Genomic DNA, 20,163 nt, shown 5'->3' with positions numbered 1-20,163 from the left:
TTGAAGAGAAATAACACTATAACATGTTCCAACCAATATTCTGGGAATGGGCTAAGAGTTAATGTTTGATGTGAGACCTGATGAAGCTTGAGGAATGGTCTGAAATTTGGCAGCTAAGATTTAATGCTAAGAAATGCAAGGTCATGCATTTGGGCTGCAAAAACCCAAGGGAACAGTACAGTTTAGGGAGTGAAGAACTTATATTTATTTATTTATTGAGGCAAGTCTCTTTCAATTGAAAGGAGACTCGAGAGTGAGAGGGCATAGAATGAGGTTAAGAGGCATAGAATGAGAAAGAGGTTCAGGAGTAATCTAAGGAAATACCTTTTTACAGAAAGGGTGGTAGATGCGTGGAATAGTCTCTAAACTAACCTAAACTAAACCTTAAGCTTATATACCACATCTTTCTATAGAGATAGAGCTCGGCATGGTTTACAAGAGTTTTAAAGAAAGGAAAATATAATAAGAATTAGTGATTATATAGAGGGCAGCGGAATTTACATTTTTGAAAATAGTCACATTTTCAGATGTTTTCTAAATAATTGGAAAGAGCCCAAGTTACGCAGCTGGTCAAGAAATTTATTCCAAAGCTCAGCGATTTTAAAGCAAAGAGATTTCCCTAATTTTCCAATATAGATAATGTCTTTTAACAAGGGGAAAGATAATTTAAGCTTTTGGATAGATCTGATAATATCAGATCTTGTAGAATTCCAAGATAGAGGAATTAAAGGAGGAAGAGTGCCATGCAAGATCTTAAATGTTAGGCAGGCACATTTAAAGTAAACCCTAGAGATTATTGAGAGCCAGTCTCCCAATAGAGGTGTCTGAATTCAAGAAAGAAAGAAAGTGTGGGACTTGTATTTGGGATCTCATAGGGAGAGGAGAGGATATGGGATGCTGTGGATGGGCAGACTAGATGGGCCATTTGGCCTTTATCTACCGTCATGCTTCTATGAGATAGCCAGCTAGCCACAAACTTTAAAGTGCTAGCTGGCTAAGTTTAGTGGCCAACTTGGGCCATGTAAATAGCTGGTCTATCTATGGCCTCTATAAACCTAATCCAACAAGAAGAGGCACTGGAGATGTCAAATCTAACCGAATGGTCAGAAATCCTTTATTTGAAGTTTGCATCAAAGTTTTAAAACAAGCAAAGTTCCAAAAGACAAAATTGGGACTTCGTCTTTTGGAACTTTGCTTGTTTTAAAACTTTGATACAAACTGAAAATAAAGGATTTCTGACCACTTGGTTGGATTTGACATCTCCAGTGCCTCTTCTTGTTGGATTTGCTTTGCTTCAAAGTTTGGTACCTTCTTTCCCTTTCCCTTTATAAACCTAGCCAGCCAGACAACAATAAACTGGATATTCAATGCCACTCAGCAGAAATGGCCCAACATTGAACATCTGGCCATCATCTTTAATAGCGTCTTTATGAACAATTTTATTAGCACCATTTTGATTGATTTATTCACTACATGTTGATTTCTCACTATAGAGTGTTTGGGGTTTAATGAACAAATAGAATTGTCTGTTATGACCCTTTGTCTATTAAAGGGGCAAATATTCTCTTCTTTGAATTACTTTGGACAAGAGAGTCAAACAGTCATTAATCAGGCATTTCTGTCTCTGGGACCTCTGCTCTACCAAACTGAATCATATAAAAAGCTTCAGTATAGGAATCAATCTTCCACAGGACAGATATGATATCCCCCTGAGTCAGACCCAACATTTTTATGCAGCGTGAGAAAAAATGGAGCAGGCTGAATATTTCCAGATATTTGGCCACAGATTGTTCTAGAGTTTTGAAAACTTAATGAAGGAGTGGGAATGGGAGGTGGAGGAGGAGTGCTGTTTTGGCGCACTCTGCAGTTAAATGAGATTTCTGTGCTTCTGTATACCTTTTATGCTGAGAGGATTTTAAATATACTGTATCTATTCTTTTGGTACACTGTGCTCCAGAAGAGAGGGTGCTTTTATTTATTTATTCCATTGTATTGTAGTCTACCTTATTACCACCCCCCATAACAAGACAAATTCATAACACAGGGGTAGGCAATTCCGGTCCTCAAGAGCCAGAGCCAGGTTAAGTTTTCAGGATATCCACAACAAATATGCATGAGATAGATTTGCATCTCAAGGAGGCAGTGCATGCAAATCCATCTCATGCATATTCATTGTGGATATCCTGAAAACCTGACCTGGCTCTGGCTCTCGAGGACCGGAATTGCCTACCCCTGCCATAACACAATCTCTTCTAAAATTTTAACTGATGACAATACCAAATGCAGACTCTTGCTAGACAAAAGCCAATCCTTTCTCCTATACCACACAATCACTTTACTGCTTTTCCAGGATAACTTTCCAACGTTCCATCTCCTAGTGCAGGCATAGGCAACTCCGGTCCTCGAGGGCCAGAATCCAATCGGGTTTTCAGGATTTCCCCAATGAATATGCATGAGATCTATTTGCATGCACAGCTTTCAATGCATATTCATTGGGGGAAATCCTGAAAACCCGATTGGATTCTGGCCCTCGAGGACTGGAGTTGCCCATGTCTGCCCTAGTGTATAAGTGTATAACTGTAGCTCAAAGAACTTTGCTTTTATTGCTGCTTTTGATTTTTCCTTAAATTAACTAGCTAAACTGTTTGAAATTACTTCAAACTTAGGGCTCCTTTTAATAAGGTGCGCTAGCGTTTTTAGCGTGTGCTACATTGCCGCATGCGCTAACCCCACCCTACATGCCAAAAACTAACACTAGCTCAATGGGGGCATTAGCGCCTAGCACGTGCGGCATTGTAGCGCGCGCTAAAACCGCTAGCGCAGCTTAGTAAAAGGAGCCCCTAGTTCTCACAGAGCACCATTTATTACTACTACAATTTATTATTTATAAAGCGCTACCAGATGCGTGCAGCGCTGTACAACAAACACACAGGAGATGGTCCCCACTCAAAAGAGCTTAAATCTAATTAAGACGGATGTAGGACAAAGACTTATACATGTTACTTAGGAGAGGAAATATAAGGGACTAGAACAGTGTATCGCAAACTGTGTGCCTCCTGAGATTTGAGGTGTGCCACGAGACGCTGAGGAGTTGGAGACGCGCCGACGCTGGCTGACTGCCTACAGGATGTGCCTACAGGACCAGCGCCTCTCCTCTCTGCACATCTTCCCTGCCAGCACCCCCCACTGGTGGCTCAGGGCCCATCTGGAGGGCCTTCACGCATGCACGGACATTGAAGTGATGACATCACGCATGTGCGTGACAACATCGCATCGACGTCCGCTCACTTCTGGATGCCTTGAGCCACGGCCACTACGTTTAGTGTGCCATGACTCGACAAAGTTTGCGAGACACTGGACTAGAGGTAGGAGAGTAAAGAGGGAATGGCAACAGATACAATAGTGCTGATCGTTTCTTTATTGTGCCAGTTTTTTTAGGCACCAGATACTGTATATGCACACAAGTGCTACTATTCTATAACTTCCATGTGCAATTGGTGGCTAGCTTTAGGTGCCAGGGTAACGAATGAGAGGGATATAGTTTAGCCATAAGCAAAAGATTTCAGTACCAATTTTGGCATTTGACAAGTAAATCTTAAATATGCAGACAATCCAGCAGAGATTTTGCTTCCGGAGGCTTATTTGAATCCATTTTTCTGCCCTTTTGTCAGAATTCCAACAGGAAATGGAACCGAAGCTTAGCTGTCCAAAACGCTTACGACTTCACATCAAACAAGACCCTTGGAATCTGCCCAGCAGTGTTCGGAATCTTGCACAGAACATAAGAAAATGTGTTGAAGGTTTGTGAAAATTGCAACCATAAATTTCTTATTAATGTACAGTGAATGAAAAATGAAAGAAATTAGGTTTTCAACGGTCTACCAAAGGTACCAGATAATAAAAATGAATACCAAAAGAGCTAATAAGTATCAATAATGACTTGGGGCTCCTTTTACATAGTGCACTAGTGTTTTTAGCGCATGCACCAGATTAGCCGAAAAACTATCACCTGCTCAAGAGGAAGCGGTAGCGGCTAGCGCGCGTGGCTTTTTAGCGCGTGCTATTCTGCGTGTTAAGGCCCTAACACACCTTTGTAAAAGGAGCCCTTAGTTATTTTGTACCTGTTGAAAAAGCACAGACTGGCTGCAGTCATGTAATGTATGTAAAGGAGCTCTGAAAGCAGTGTTGAAAAACCTGGCCTCTGCAGCAATTATTGACTCAGGAGTAAATTCATTATATTGTTGCCTAAAAAAAAAAAAAATCGATGCTTAAAAATTGGCATTTAGTGGTTGTCTATAAAACCATCTTCAGAGTTGGGTACGGTTTATAGAACCATGCATTACTCCCATCTGTGCAATTAATATTTAGGCAAGGCGTTTATGCCAATGAAAACCAAGCCTAAATTGCATGTGCCTAAGTTGTGCATACATTGGAGTATTCTATAATAGTTGGCCTAACTTTTAGGAATGCCCATGACCCGCCCATGCTTCTCCCCAGGCCACACCCCCTTTTCAGATCCACACACTAGAATTTACATGCACCACTTTATAGAATATGCCTAGAAACTTATGTTATATTATTTATCCAATCAGTGCCCAGATTACGCCTGACTCTGCCCCTATACATCCCCAGGAGTAGAGAGTGTCATTGCCATATGTGGTAATATTCAGAAGAAATGAGCACCCAGGAAAATTTTGTTTTGTATCATTTTCCATGTTGCATCTGAGAAATTTCATTTTTTTTCATTGTCCCGAGGCCATTTTTTTGTCACAGGAGCAAAGTTGTTGAGTGTGGTTTTTCTTTTTGCATCATTTGATAATGACTTGCAACAGCATGGGGTATGTCATTGACCGGGATGGGGAATGAGGGCCGCAATCTAGTCGGGTTTTCAGGATTTCCCCCAATGAATATGCATGAGATCTATCTGCATGCACTGCCTCCATTGTATGCAAATAGATCTCATGCATATTCATTGGAGAAAACCTGACTGCATTGCGACACTTGTTCCCCACCCCTGGTCACTGACATTTCCCATATTGTTACAAATGAATGGCCATCCCTAATGTTTACTGGCACTCTTCAGTTATGTGCTGCCAAGTATCAGCCCTGGACTCAGTCAGCATGATTTAACCAGGTAGGTTTACTCATATCACAATAAATGTTAAGCCCATAGTGAATGACAACAGATAAAAACAAAAATAGTACTGTGAAGGTGAAGTTCTTGATATAAAAATTTTTAATTGCAGTGATTCTTCACAAGTTAAAAGCTAATTTAAGCGATGCAGTCAAAATAAAGTCAATATATATAACACATAACATAACATCAGATCTCTAGACTGCATAACCTTAAGTTCAATGCGGTTTACAAGAGTTACATGATAACAAAGAGAGGAAACAATAGAAATCTAATCGACCAAATATTTTGAAAAAAGGTAAGACTTCAATTGTTTTCTGAAGTGTTCATAGGAATGAGATATAGATAACAGCGGTCGGAAATCCTTATCATGAAAAGCTGCTTGAAATGAGAGAGTATGACCATGCTATTTCTTGCTTTTACAACTCTTAACGGAGAGAAATACAAAAAGGGCATACGATCTTCTACTGTTCTTTTGGGAAGCTACTAAAAATCTGTCAACTAAGTAAAGTGGGGCTAGGGCTAGGCCAAACACACAGCAAAAATTATGGTGCGGACCCAACATGGTCCAAACACCGAATGCAACAATATTTGGTTATGTTATAAAATATCCAAAAGTATGTTCGTAAAATCGCCAAGAACTGACAGCGTTTGATGTGCGGTGCGTACAACACTGTCAGTTCTTAACGACTTTACAAACACACTTTTTGCCGCTTTTTTACCATAACTAAATATTGTGACATTCAGTTTTTGGATCCCAGAAGAAGGTGATTACAGCCGAAACACAGGTCTTGTTGAGTCCGCACCATAATCTTTGCTGTGTGTTATACATATTGACTTTATTTTGACTGCATCACTTGAATTAGCTTTCAACTTGTGAAGAATCGCTGCAATTAAATTTTTTTACATCAAGAACTTTGCTTCCACAGTACTGTTTTTGTTTTTGGCTTTCCTTTGGTGTTCTGTGGAACTTGTTGGTGCTTCTGTTGTTAACAACAGATAAAGACAGAAAAGAGGTCATCTAGCCTGTCCAGAAGGTATTTCAGTTATAACTGCCACTCTGTGCAGGTTACCTTAGAGCAGGGCTGCCCAAGTCCGGTCCTCGAGATCTACTGGCAGGCCAGGTTTTCAGGATATCCACAATGAACATGCATGAGAGAGATTTGCATACCAAGAAGGCAGTGCAAGCAAATCTCTGTCATGCATATTCATTGTGGATATCCTGGAAACCTGGCCTGCCAGTAGATCTCGAGGACCGGACTTGGGCAGCTCTGCCTTAGAGCAAGAGTGTCCAACCTCAGCCCTTGCCATTTCGGGCTTTGAGGATTTCCAAACAAATATGCATGAGATCTATTTCCATACAATGGAAGCAGTGCATGCAAATAGATCTCATGCAAAGTCATTGGGAAATCCTGAAAATCCAACTGAATTGTGGCCTTTGAAGACCGACTTTGGACAATCCTGCCTTAGAGCCTTCTTGGATGCACAGTTCAGGCATAAGAACATAAGCATTGCCTCTGCCGGGTCAGACCAGGGGTCCATCGCGCCCGGCAGTCCGCTCCCGCGGCGGCCCTCCAGGTCCATGACCTGAAAATGTTCCCTACCTAACCTAAAAAGTCCATACCCTATTTGCTCAGTGTCCTGTGAGGTAAACCTCTATCTGTACCCCGTTATTCCCTTCACTTCCAGGAAGTCATCCAGTCCCTTTTTGAACCCCAGAATTGTACTCTGGCTTATCACCTCTCCGGGAAACGCGTTCCAGGTGTCTACCACCCGTTGAGTGAAGAAGAACTTTCTTGCATTCGTTTTGAATCTGTCTCCTCTCAGTTTTTCTGAGTGACCTCTTGTTTTAGTTGCCCCTGCTAGTCTAAAGAATCTGTCCTTCTCCACCTTCTCTATGCCTTTCATGATTTTATAAGTCTGTATCATATCCCATTTCAGTCTCCGCTTTTCCAGGGTAAAGAGCCCCAGCCTGTCTAACCGTTCGGCATATGAGAGGTTCTCCATACCCTTTATCATCCTCGTTGCTCTCCTCTGGACCCTCTCGAGTATTGCCATGTCCTTCTTGAGGTATGGCGACCAGTATTGGATGCAGTATTCCAGATATGGGCGCACCATTGCTCGATACAGTGGCAGGATAACTTCCTTCGTTCTGGTAGTGATACCCTTTTTGATAATGCCCAGCATTCTGCTCGCTTTTTTTGAGGCCGCTGCACATTGCGCCTCCGGCTTCATTGTGTTATCCACCAATACCCCCAGATCTTTTTCTTGGCTGCCTTCCCCGAGTACCCTCCCTCCCATCGTATAGCTGTACCTGGAGTTCCCCTTCCCTATGTGCAAGACCTTACATTTCTCCACATTGAAGCTCATCTGCCATTTTTTCGCCCACTCACTCAGTTTGTTCAGGTCGCTCTGCAGGATTTTGCATTCCTCAACAGTTCTGAACGTTCTGGAGAGTTTTGTGTCATCCGCGAACTTGATAACTTCGCACTTTGTCCCCGTTTCTAGATCATTAATAAATATATTGAACAGCAGTGGTCCCAGCACTGACCCCTGCGGAACACCACTTGTGACCCCTATCCAGTCAGAGTAGTGCCCCTTTACTCCTACCCTCTGCTTCCTGTCCGCCAGCCAATTTTTGATCCATCTGTGCACGTCCCCTTCCACCCCGTGACTCCACAGTTTCTTCAGTAGGCATTCATGGGGCACCTTGTCGAAGGCTTTTTGGAAATCTAGATATACGATGTCTACGGGGTCACCTTGGTCCAATTGTTTACTTATCCCCTCAAAGAAATGCAGTAGATTCGTCTGGCATGATCGGCCTTTACAGAAACCATGCTGGCTTGATCTCATCAGATTATTTTTTTCTATATGCTCATTGATACCTTCCCTGATCAGTGATTCGGCCATCTTCCCCGGAACAGAGGTTAAGCTCACCGGTCTGTAGTTTCCCGGGTCGCCTCTCGATCCTTTCTTGAAGATCGGTGTAACATTCGCTATCTTCCAGTCCTCCGGGATTACCCCTGTTCTCAAGGACAGGTTGCAAATATGCCGCAGTAACTCTGCTGTTTCATCTCTGAGCTCTTTCAGTATTCTCGGGTGGATCCCGTCTGGGCCCGGAGCTTTGTCAGTTTTTAATCTATCTATCTGCCTGAGAACGTCTTCGAGGCTTACCTCCATGCATGATAATTTCCCCTCTTGATCTCCCCTGAAGATTTTTTCTGGTTCTGGCACACTGGATGTGTCTTCTATTGTAAAGACCGACGAGAAGAACTCGTTTAGCCTACCAGCCACCTCTTTTTCCTCTTTCACCACTCCATTTTATTGTTATTTGTAACTGAACTGCCTCTCCCTATAGGTTACCCCTGGGCTTCACTTTCATTCTCTTGGCTCTAGAGTACTGCTTCTCAACTCAGTCCTTGGGGCACACCCAGTCAGTAAGGTTTTTAGGTTATCTACAATAAATATGCATGAGAGAGATTTGCATACACTGCCCCTTTGGAATGCAAATATGGATGGATTATGTCACTGAGTTGGCCACTGTCTCATGGCAATGTGAACAGTGAGGAATCCTCCCTGGGATATTTCATGACAGAGTAATGGAGTGGTTTGCCATTGCCTTCTCCCATGCAATGTGTGGCTCCACTATGTTGCTGCTGTCCAACATAGGGCCCTACAGCTTACAGTACCTGCTATTTCCCGGCAGTTTCCCATCTAGGTACTAGCTAGGCCTGACCCTGCTTAGCTACTGATAGTAAAAGCGGGCCTACTCAGGACATAACATAAAAATCAACTTCTAGACCGCATAACCTTGCAGATCTATGCGGTTTACAAAAGATTACATCAACTTGCAACCGAGCAATCATCATGGAATTTAATTACTCCAAAATCTAGAGAATAAGTAAGTCTTCAAATGCTTTCTAAATTCCAGAGATGAGAAAGACATGAAATAATTGTTTAAATTCTTTGTCTTAACTGGCAGCCTGATTTGAAAGCATGCGTTCATGAAATCTTTTGAACTTACAACCCTTCACTGATGGATAAACCAAAAAAAAAAAAAAAGCATGAGTTTTACGTGAATGTTTTTGAGTAGCAAAGGAAAATGAATTGATCAAATAAGCTGGAGATTGACCCAGCAAGACTTTATAAAAGACACAATCCAACTTTAAAATAATACAGCCAGGCCATAGGCAGAATGCAAAATTATCTTATGCATATTCATTGTGGATACCTTGAAAACCTGACTGTCTAGGTGGGTCCTAAGGAATGGATTAAGAAACACTATTTATCCTATGCCTTTTTGTAAAATTCTGTTTGTGTCTCCAGAAAGCATGCCCTGTATCTACCTCTTTTCCCAAGGAAATAAAATATTTTCTGATATTGTTTCTGAGTATTGTACAGTAATTATTTGTAAACTTTTCACTTTGGACACAGTTTTACTTAAAGCAAGACTGATATCATCTGAGAGACATCCTCCAAGTTTGTCTCAGTACAGGTAATGAGCTGAGGAAAATTCACATTTTCAATATCCATCATATTCCTGGAATCATTAAAATACACATATCATATTTGTTTTTGAGACAACCAGAATCATAATCTGTATCAAGGCTCCGCACAATAGACATTATCTCAGATGTATCAAAATTGATTTTAGGACCTGTTACATGATTGTATTGTCAATTCTAGTAAGGGATTAAGATTTGAGGTTCTAAAACATATAACAGCACATCAGTGTACGTAAGAATTCCACTCAAAATTGAAGGTTTAGATATCATGTTTAGTTACATTACATTACATTACATTAGTGACTTCTATTCCACCTGTACCTTGCGGTTCTAAGCGGATTACATTGGAAGATAACTGGACATTTCCAGGAAGTTACATTACGTTGGAAGATTGCTGGATATTTCCAGGAAGTTACATTACATTGGAAGATAACTGGACATTTCCAGGAAGTTACATTACATTTGAAGATAACTGGACATTTCCAGGAAGTTACATTACATTGGAAGATAACTGGACATTTCCAGGAAGTTACATTACGTTGGAAGATAACTGGACATTTCCAGGAAGTTACATTACGTTGGAAGATAACTGGACATTTCCAGGAAGTTACATTACGTTGGAAGATTGCTGGACATTTCCAGGAAATTACATTGCATTAGAAGGTAGCTGGTTTCAGGTTACATAATGAGGTTTCAGGTTATATTTTGTGACATAGAGAAGAAGTTACCAGAGGGGTGGGTAGTTCGCGGGAAATTTGCAAGGGGATAGGAGGAGGGGGAGGTTAGATTAAATGAATATGTTTTTTGAATAGTAGTGTTTTTATTTCTTTTCGGAATGCTTTAAAGTCAGTTGTCGCGGTCAACAGGTTGGAGATGGAGGGGTCAAGTTTCGCTGCTTTCGTCGCTAGGAGGCTGTCGCACAGTTTTTTGTGTTGTTAGTTAGTTAGTCAGGATGCGTACACAGCAGTTTTCAAGATCAATAACATACAAGCTACCGGATCAATCACAAGCTACAGAAAATTGAGATGGTTTTTGATAATATACTGTACATCTGTGTATCACAAACTGTGATGCAGCACACTAGTGTGCCTTTTGAGATTTTAAGTGTGCCACGGCTCACAGGGCAGAAAGAGAGGCTCCAGCGCCTGTGTCAGCTGCCTTCTCCTACCGTGATGGGACGGAGTTTTACGGAACTCCTGCCTTCCTCGTCTCCGCGCCCTTGGGACTCCTGTCTTCCTCATCTCCATGCAGCAGCATTCGAAAAAAACTAACTAAACAGGTGACCCTTCATTCATAAAAAACAAATGACCATTTATTCATAAATTAACCCCCACATCTATCAGCTAGGGTTAGAATAATGTGGCCTACTCTATTTCAGAATTTAAACCAGCCGGCTCCACGGATTCTGTAATTTTTGCTTTAGAGTGGATCCCTGACGAAGCGGCAGCGAAACATGTCGGGTCCACCAGCCTAAGTACAGCAATACTTTTGAAGATAAGTACATAAACTTCATTAGTCGCTAGCAGTAGGTTGCCTGATGAAACCGGGCTAAACTACTGCTAACAGCAACTGTGTGCCAAAGTTAAAAGCACACAGTGAGCTGCCACCAGCAGTGACATGAGAGGTATTGCTGGACAGGGAAGGGAGAAGGGGTACTGCTGGACATGGGGAGCAGGGATACTGCTGGACAGGGGGAGGAGGGAAGGGGTACTGCTGGACAAGGGGGAAGTAAAAGGAAGGGAGAAGAGGTGCTGCTGGACCTGGCAGAAAGGGAGGGAAAGGAAAGGTGCTACACACTGGAGGGGAGGGTGAGATGGTGCATGGGCATGTTGGTTTGGGGGAGGGAAGGAGGACCAGAGCAGAAGCATGCAGGTAGAAGAGTGAAATGTTGGACTAGTGGAAAGGAGGGAGAAATGTTGTACTGGGAGGGGGGCCAGAAAGGAGGAAGGGAAAGAGAAATGTTATACTGGGGGGGGAGGGGAGAGATGACTAAAGGAAGGAAAAGATATCAGATCAGGAAATAGAAGGGAAGGAGGGGAGTCTGGTAGCACTATAGAAATAATAATAGTAGTAGTAGTAAAGAGAGATGCCAGATTATGGGAAGGAGAGGAGAGAGATGCCAGACTGGGAAGGGGGAAGGAGGGAAGGAGAGAGATGTCAGACCATGGAAATAGGGAGGGAAGGAGAGAGAAAGAGTAGATTTTGAGAAGAAAGCAGAAAAATGGAAATATTGAATGTTAAGTTAATGCCAAAGATGGATACAAGGCAGAAAGTGAAAAAGGAGAGATAAACAGTCAATGGATAAAAAGGCCCTGTAAACATAGTTAAAAGCACAGAAAAATAAAGTCACCAGACAACAAAGGTAGGGAAAATGATTTTATTTTCAATATAGTAATTGAAATGTGTCAGTTTTGAGAATTTATATCTGCTGTTTATATTGTGTGTATATGAAAAATGAATGGGGAAAAAAAAATTACATTTCAATTAGTAAAGGGGGTGGAATCTGGGGAAGAGCTTGGGTGGTTCTAGGGTAGAGTTTGGGAGGTCTGTGGTTGATATTTGTTAGACTTCCCTGCTGGCACACCCTACTGGCATTTCAGGGCCTGTCTGGAGGGCCTCTGCGCATGCGTGGATGTCAGCGTGATGATGTCATACATGCATGTGATATCATCACGGCAACGTCCACGCTCTTCTGGGTGCCACCACCTTTAGCGTGCCCCAGCTTGAAAAAATTCGAGAGACACTGATATACATTCTATGGGGAAACTAAGAACATACATGCTACAGGATCAATAATGAGCTACAGGAACAGTATACACGTGTTACAGAAAATTGAGATAATACAAACTATATAGAGTCTCAGAGTGGTATCTGCATAGCTGAAATAGATAAGAGAGCAGATTCGCAGATAAGGCTGACAGATTCAGGTGCCCTGAGTTACGGTGCGCCGGCTCCCGGTCGGTTAAAGTTTGAGACTAGGAGCGAGTTGGCTCGTGAGCAGTAGTGTCGTAACTGCCTTCCAGAAGGGCAGTAGGTTGTCAATTTCCCTGATAGCAGGAGCCTCAAGACCACAAAATGTAAACTTTTACGAAAATCAGACAATATTTAATAGTTGCTGATGACATATGTACTTCCTAGAAATATGTACAGACCACTAGCTGTTTAGCACATACCATATGATGAATTAAAAACAGCTGCCTTCACCATTCAAACAAAGTGCTAGCAATTTAAATGGTGGTTAATAATGTTTACAGCATAATTGTTGTAGCTAACAGCCGTGATGTTTAGTGAAGTTGAACAAAATGTATCAGTTATTGTCACTGTCCAAATTGTCTGGTGCTTCTAACATTTTTTTCCAACCATTAATGACTTTTTTTTTTTTCGCTTCTGGAAACTTTGACTGATGTTCTGATAACCTGACAGAGAAATTGCTTTTGTTCTGTGCTTTCAGTAGTGCTGTTATTGAAGTCCTAGATTACTTTAATGCCTCTCTCAGCTGTGTCCTTCACAGCTTTGAGATGCGCCACGATTTTCTCCCTCTGCTGGAACTCGGTCCTTCTGTTGTAATTCCCTTTTAACTTCTGCCACCTGGTTAAACATCTTTTCTAGCCCCTCAATTGCATTTTGTTCTATCACTGTGAATGTTAGCCATATTCCATAAATGAAATGTGGCTCATACTGTATTTATTTTATTTTTTAACATTTATATTCCGCTTAAAGCTGAGCGGATTACAATTTACGATATATTGTATTGAAGTCATAATAAGCTTTCCTCTCTGTCCAAAAGGCACACAATCTAAAGTGCCTAAAAAGAAGAAGTATTAAATATATATATTACATTGTGTATAAAAAGCAAAGACATTGGGCTCCTTTTATGAAGCCGCGGTAGCGGTTTAACGCATATAATAGCATGCGCTAAACCGCCGGCTGTGCTAGCCGCTACCGCCTCCTCTTGAGCAGGCGGTAGTTTTTCAGCTAGTGTGACGGTTTGCGCGTGATGAAAAGTCAAAGAAGCCCATTGTATATTGTGAATTCATCCTTATTCTTTGCTTACATATCCTATGTTGGTAGAAAACAACAGAAAGGCTCTTCCTATTGGCTGGAAGTTTCATTCCATTTATGTCTTTGCTAACAGGCTCATATATGCATATATTTGTGGCACTACGTATAGTACAATAATGAGGAAATGTGGCAGTACTGGGCCTCCATAACTAATTGCATATAACAATTTGGCCCTGACTCTATAAATGATGCCTAAACTTAGGTGCCTAGATCGATGCGCCTATTTATCAGCCAAACTCTTGCCTTATGCCCTAACAGACCCCTCCGCTCCCAGGAGGAAACGGGTCTTCAAATGCCCCCTGGTTGGAGCCTCCAACTAGAAAGTGCCAGACGAAGGTCATACTCTCACTTCTTACTGAAGAACTGGAATCAGCTTACCTCCTAACATCAAATCCCTTGATGGACTTTTGAGCTTTAGGAAAGCAATAAAAACCCACCTCTTCACCTGACCCCTCAGGACAAGCTAGCATTCAGACTGTTACACCCAAACCACTGTACAGCTCTCCCTCTGGATTCGCAGTTTCACTACTCGCAAATTCGATTATTCATGATTTTTTTTTTACAGGCTGCCCGAACCTCCCCGGACCTTACCTGGTGGTCTAGCAGTGACGCGGGTCAAGAGCGATCTTCCTATGCTCCTGCCCTGTGCAGAGCTATCATCAAAATAGCTGTTGTGAGTTCCCATTTTAGTCTCGAGACTACAACAGGAACTCACGGTAGCCATTTTGATAATGGCTCTGCACGGGGCAGGAGCATAGGAAGATCGCTCCTGACCCACGTCACTGCTAGATCACCAGGTAAGGTCGGGGACACAGGAGGGAGGTGGGGGTGGGTCAGAGCTGGCCCCAAAAATTATTCACGATTTTTCCATATTCGCAGGCCGGCTCTGCACCTAACCCCTGCGAATATGGAAGGAGAAGTGTATTCCTAATAGATGTCCAACTGACTCCCTCCCTCTGCACACTCTGACTCTCTCCCCATGCATGCTTCAGGCTTCAATTGCCTGCTAATCCAGAACAATTGAACTATACACATCTCATGGTGCTCTAGAACCTTAGTCTTCTGTTCCCTACTGTTAACTGTTATGTCTTGTTTGCTGTTATGTAGGTTACCATGTAACCCGTTCTGGGCTCCCTGGGGAGGAGAGGATATAAATTGAATTAAATAAATAAATAAATAAAATAAATAGCCAGTTTATGTGCCTAACTTACACCCCCCCACCCCACCCCCAATTTTATGAAGCTGCGTTAGCGATTTTTTAGCGCTGGCCGTGGCAGTAAAAGTTACTATGCTCATAGGAATTTTATGGAAGGTTTAATTATTTAAAAGGTTTAATCGGCACTAATAATTAAAAATTAGCACCTCATTAATTGACATAAATTGGATGGTAGGTGCCTACCACTTTGAGGTAGATGCCTAGTCTAAGGCACCTACCAGAAAGTAGGTATGGTTAAGGGAAAGGGATTGGGACTTGGATACCACCTTTTTGTAGTTTTACAACCACACTCAAAGTGGTTTACATACAGGTACTTCAAGCATTTTCCCTATCTGTCCCAGTGGACTCACAGTCTATCTAATGTACCTGGGGCAATGGAGGATTAAGCCCCAAATTCTATAACCAGCGCCTAAAGTTAGGCACCTATTTCAGAGCTATCCAACTAGATAGGCGTCTATCTAAATTGAAGAACAAGCTCAATTAAGCTTTTTAATCAGCACTGATTGAAACATAGGTGCCTATTAAGGAAGCAGGATTCTGTAACAAGGTGCCTCTAAAAATGTAGGCGGCCTTCTAAAAAATAGGTCCTATGCATGTTAGGCATGGGCGTGGCTAGGTATTATGTGTCTTCTTACAGAATCACTGCTCTTACGCGTGCTTAAGCGCTCTTACGGGTGCCTAACTTTTAGTTGTGCCTAGAACTGGCCTATTTAATGGGTGCCTCCAAAATAGTTGCCACTCAGCGTGATTCACTAAACAGCACCCAATTGTGCTTGAATCGGTGTCTAACTTAATTCTTAAAGAATTTGCTCCTAAGTGACTTGCCCAAGGAGCAGCATGGGATTTGAACCCCAGCCATTGCACTCTTCTCCCTTGAAAAGAGGAGACTGAGAGGGGACATGATTGAAACATTCAAGATATTGAAGGGAATTGACTTAGTAGCGAAAAAGAGAATGTTCACCCTCTCCAAGGTGAAGAGAACGAGAAGGCACTTGCTAAAGTTAAAAGGGAATAGATTCCAAACAAACGTAAGAAAGTTCTTCTTCACCCAGAGAATGGTAGAAATCTGGAACGCTCTTCCAGAGGCTGTTATAGGGGAAAGCACCCTTCAGGGATTCAAGAAAAGGTAGGATAAGTTCCTGCTGGAACAGAACATACGCAGGTAAGGCTAGATTCAAATAGGGCACTGGTCTTACCTAAGGGCCACCATGTGAGTGGACTGCTGGGCACGATGGACCACTGGTTTGACCCAGCAGTGGCAAATCTTATGTTCTTATGCTCTCCAGTAAGGGCTGGGGCAGTTTGATAGTGGAGTTAGTGCAGAGCCAACATACAGTTGGAGGAGATTGAAAGTATCCATATAAACTGCTGTCTTAACTTTATCCGGGCAGTTATCCAAGCACCAGTTTGAATATTGGCCAGTACATGGATAACTTCTAGCAGTCACAAAAACTGGGATATTCAATGCTAGTGCCTGGAACAGGGCTGTCATTGAATATCCAGGCTACTTTCTTCCCACATCAGTCATCACCTTTGTAATTGTTGGCCACCATGGGTTTAATATTGGCTCATAAAATCTTGTTGTCCTTCAAAATTTTGATTCCAACAACCACTGTCACAAAAATTGTCCTTAGCAGGATTAGATAGACTGCACGTTTTAAATAGTCAAATTTATTCTTTGAAAATCAGATTCTCCCTACTGGGATTTTCTGATCATCAACTTAATTTTACTTTACATTCCCTATACTGTTGAAGTTGTTACTGAAACTTGTTATGAGATTCACTGTACAGAGTATACTGAGCAATGTTTTGGCATGAGTGGCCAAAACACAAGACACTTAACTTTAATTCAATGGTGGGATGTGAGAAAGGTAATAATTAAATTGTCAACAGTATATGAAACAGGTGACAACCTAATCAGAGCATGAAGGAGCTGGAGGAAGAAACAAAGGAAATTTAGAAATTCATTGAGAAACAAAATACCAGGCAACATGAAAACCTAGAGCGAACAAGGATATTATAAATGAATCTATTAGATAGCAGTGTGCCCTAGCACAAGTTCATTGCTAAAGAATGAATGAGATGGCTGCTCCTACTCTATATGCTGGGAAAGTGATGCAGAGGTTTACAGTGGAGGCTGCAAACACTTCTGAAGCCTACTTCTTTCAGGTTACCAGAAGTCCACCTTTATACAGATAGGTACAATAAGCATATCTCATCCCCTAGGATCATGACCCTGACAAAATTATAGATAATGAAGGTATTGTGATATCCTGGGATGCTCCTAGTCCCACAGATAAAAAGCTTAATCTAAGCAAGAAAACTGGGCATTGTCGTAAAGAATAAATGCACAGGAAGGCATCATTAAGGCTCACTGGTACTAAGCCGCGACCCAGAGTGCTAAATGCTCCGACGCTCATAGGAATTTACCAAGAATTACAATCAGAGGCCAAGGAAATGTTGCAGAAAGATACAGAAATAATCACTGATTAAATTTTGTTCTGCATAGGAACAATTTATTCATGTCGGATATTATTAGGAAGGTAAGTAAAAACCAAATGCAATATTTGGAAATGGAGGCAAAATGTTAAACAATAATGGGCTCTAATGATGTTTTATGGTTTATTGAGAATATGACATACTACCTTTCTTGACTTGTGTATCAAGGTGGTGTACAATGTAATAAAATAGAGAAGGGAAAGAAATCCACTATTTTGGATAGGAAAGCACTCTAACAGCCAAATCACAACAAGAGAAACACAGTCACGTATGTTCTGAATGTAACGCTTGGGCCCTTTTGAATAAAGTTTTGAGTATTTTAAAAACAGAAAGATTAGACCATGAGTAATTCCTCTTAAGCTGATATATATTTGGCCTCTAGTGAAAGTTTAATCTTCTAGAAGTAAGTCAAGCTTCAAGTATAAAATATTTTTCTAATAAAACAAATATAATACTGTAATACCAATGAAATATTGAACATGGATTTTTGTGGCTATCAGACATAAGGAGGTGAATACAGAAAAATATTTTTTCTAGCTCTGTGATCACTTTTTCATTTTCAAAGCTGCAGAGAACAAGATTGCAAAGCTGTTTATGTGGATGCTTTCCCAATTAGAAGACTGAAAATCTCCACCACCTGTGTGTTGGCGCTGCACTAACTCCACTACCAAACTGCCCCAGCTCTTACTGGAGAGTGCAATGTCTGGGGTTCAAACCCTGTGCTGCTCCTTGTGCAGATCCCTTAATCCTCCTTTGCCCCATTTACATTAGATAGATTATGAGCCCACTGGGACAGATTGGAAAAATGCTTGAAGTACCTGTATGTAAACCACTTTGAGTGTGGTTGTAAAACTACAAAAAGGTTTCCAAGTTTATTTACATTTTAATATACCGACCATCAACGTGTATCTGGCCGGTTTACAAAGCTAAAAGCATAATAATAAATATAAAACGGGATAAAAAAGAACAAAAAGAGAAACATAAAGAAGATTAAGATGTTGACATATCTGGACTTGAGGGAGTTGGGGGGAGCGGAGAGTTAATAATTACATCATAAAAGTAAAAATAAAGGGAGGTATGAAGGGAGGTGGAAAGACAAGGATTGGGGGGGGGGGTCGCTTCATAGAAGCGGTTCTTTATGTGGAGTGTGCTTCAGTAAAGGGAGGTAATTATCATGTGTTATGGAAAGCGTCTTGGAATAAGAAGGTTTTGAGTTTGGTTTTAAATTTATCGAGAGAGTTTTCTTGGCGGAGATGAGATGACATGGCATTCCAGAGTGCAGGGGCTATAACGGAAAAATTTGTATTTCTAGTGTAATAAAGTTTTTTGATTGGGGGAACAGTCAGTAAGTTCTGATCTGCTGATCTGAGGGCCTTTGATGATGAGTAAGAAATGATGTGCTTGTCAAGAAATGCTGGAGCGCGCGTAAGTTTTATTTTTTGAAGACGAGCAGGGGAATTCTGTATGATGTGTGATGTGGGAGGGTATACAAGTCCCAATCCCTTTCCCTTATCTATACCTTAACAAGTAATGTACAGTGGTGCCTCGCATAAAGAACGCCTCGCACAGCGAACGCTGCACACAACGAACTTCATGTCATGATTCATACAACGAACTTCGTTTCACACAACGAAGTCGCCCGAGCTTCCACGATCGCTGCCGATGTATTGCATCCTTCTGCGCAGGCACTGCAGGCAGTCGTTAGTCACTGCGCTTAACGCGTTTCACATAACGAACTTTTCGCATAACAAACTTGCTCCTGGAACGAATTAAGTTCGTTGTGTGAGGCACCACTGTACTTCAATTTGACTCACACTGTTTTCAGTAGTAACGAAGGTGAGGTACATTCAGGTAAACTAGGTCTTTCAATCTAAGTGTGTATTTGAGGCAATGAAAGGTTAAAGCCCCCTTTTATTAAGGGTTGTTTTTTTTTTTTTTTTTTTTAATCTCCGGTCACTGCAGTAGAATTCCTATGAGCATCGGAGCTTTTATCGCAGCAGCCAGTGATTTTTTTTTTAAACCCTAACATGGCTTGATAAAAGGGGGCCTATGTGATTTGCTTAACATCAGCATGGCACTCTAACCACTAGGCTACTATTCCACTATATGAGGACAATTATAGAACTTGGTGCCAAAATGTAGGCACCATAATGGAGCATGCTTAGCATCAATTTTATAAAGGCTTCAGGGCGTGCCTTGAATACTAGCACAAAGCAGCACTGACATGCCAAAAATTATGTGAACCCACTTACTTGCATAAGTTATTGAGCCTAAGTGCACCATGCAACACACTCAACTGATACAGCAGTATTTTATAAATTGCAAGTGCTGCTTGTCAACACACCAATGGTCTGCCCATGCTCCAGCCACATATATGCTCCCATTACAAATATGCACTCTCAGATTCTGTATAGATTGCCCAAATTTGGGGACAGATCACAGATATGCACACTTAGGCACTACCAATAAATTATTGGAGTTAACTGGCACTGGAGAATGACACAATTTTCATTGTTGCAAATGTACTGCTGTAACGGTAGCCCTGCAATTAATTACTGGAGATGGAAAAGCAAAATGTTTTCCCACCCTGTGGGAACAGTAAAAAATTTTTGTTCCTGTGGTAAAATTTAAAAAGTTATTTGCTCCCTTCCCAAACTCCTCCCCACAGGTCTATCACCTCTTTCTACCCTCTGCTTGTAATGTTCCTGCAGCCTGGCAGTGATTCACACAGTATATCCAAAAAATGG

The 20,163-nt window shown here is 41.6% G+C and overlaps 1 protein-coding gene across 3 annotated transcripts in view; it reads left to right on the top strand.

Annotated features, from left to right (window-relative positions):
• PREX2 (phosphatidylinositol-3,4,5-trisphosphate dependent Rac exchange factor 2) overlaps positions 1 to 20,163 on the top strand; it is a 628,296-nt gene that overhangs the window by 423,439 nt on the left and 184,694 nt on the right. For all 3 annotated transcript variants that reach the window (XM_033933977.1, XM_033933976.1, XM_033933978.1), the window contains one exon: positions 3,672 to 3,800. In XM_033933977.1, coding sequence (XP_033789868.1) covers positions 3,672 to 3,800 — 129 coding nt within the window. The remainder of the gene's footprint in view (positions 1 to 3,671; positions 3,801 to 20,163) is intronic.

The sequence above is a fragment of the Geotrypetes seraphini genome, chromosome 2 (genome assembly GCF_902459505.1).
Source record: "Geotrypetes seraphini chromosome 2, aGeoSer1.1, whole genome shotgun sequence".
NCBI lineage: Eukaryota > Metazoa > Chordata > Amphibia > Gymnophiona > Dermophiidae > Geotrypetes > Geotrypetes seraphini.
Note: the sequence above shows the minus strand (reverse complement) of the source record. Positions and strands in the feature narration are given on the sequence as shown.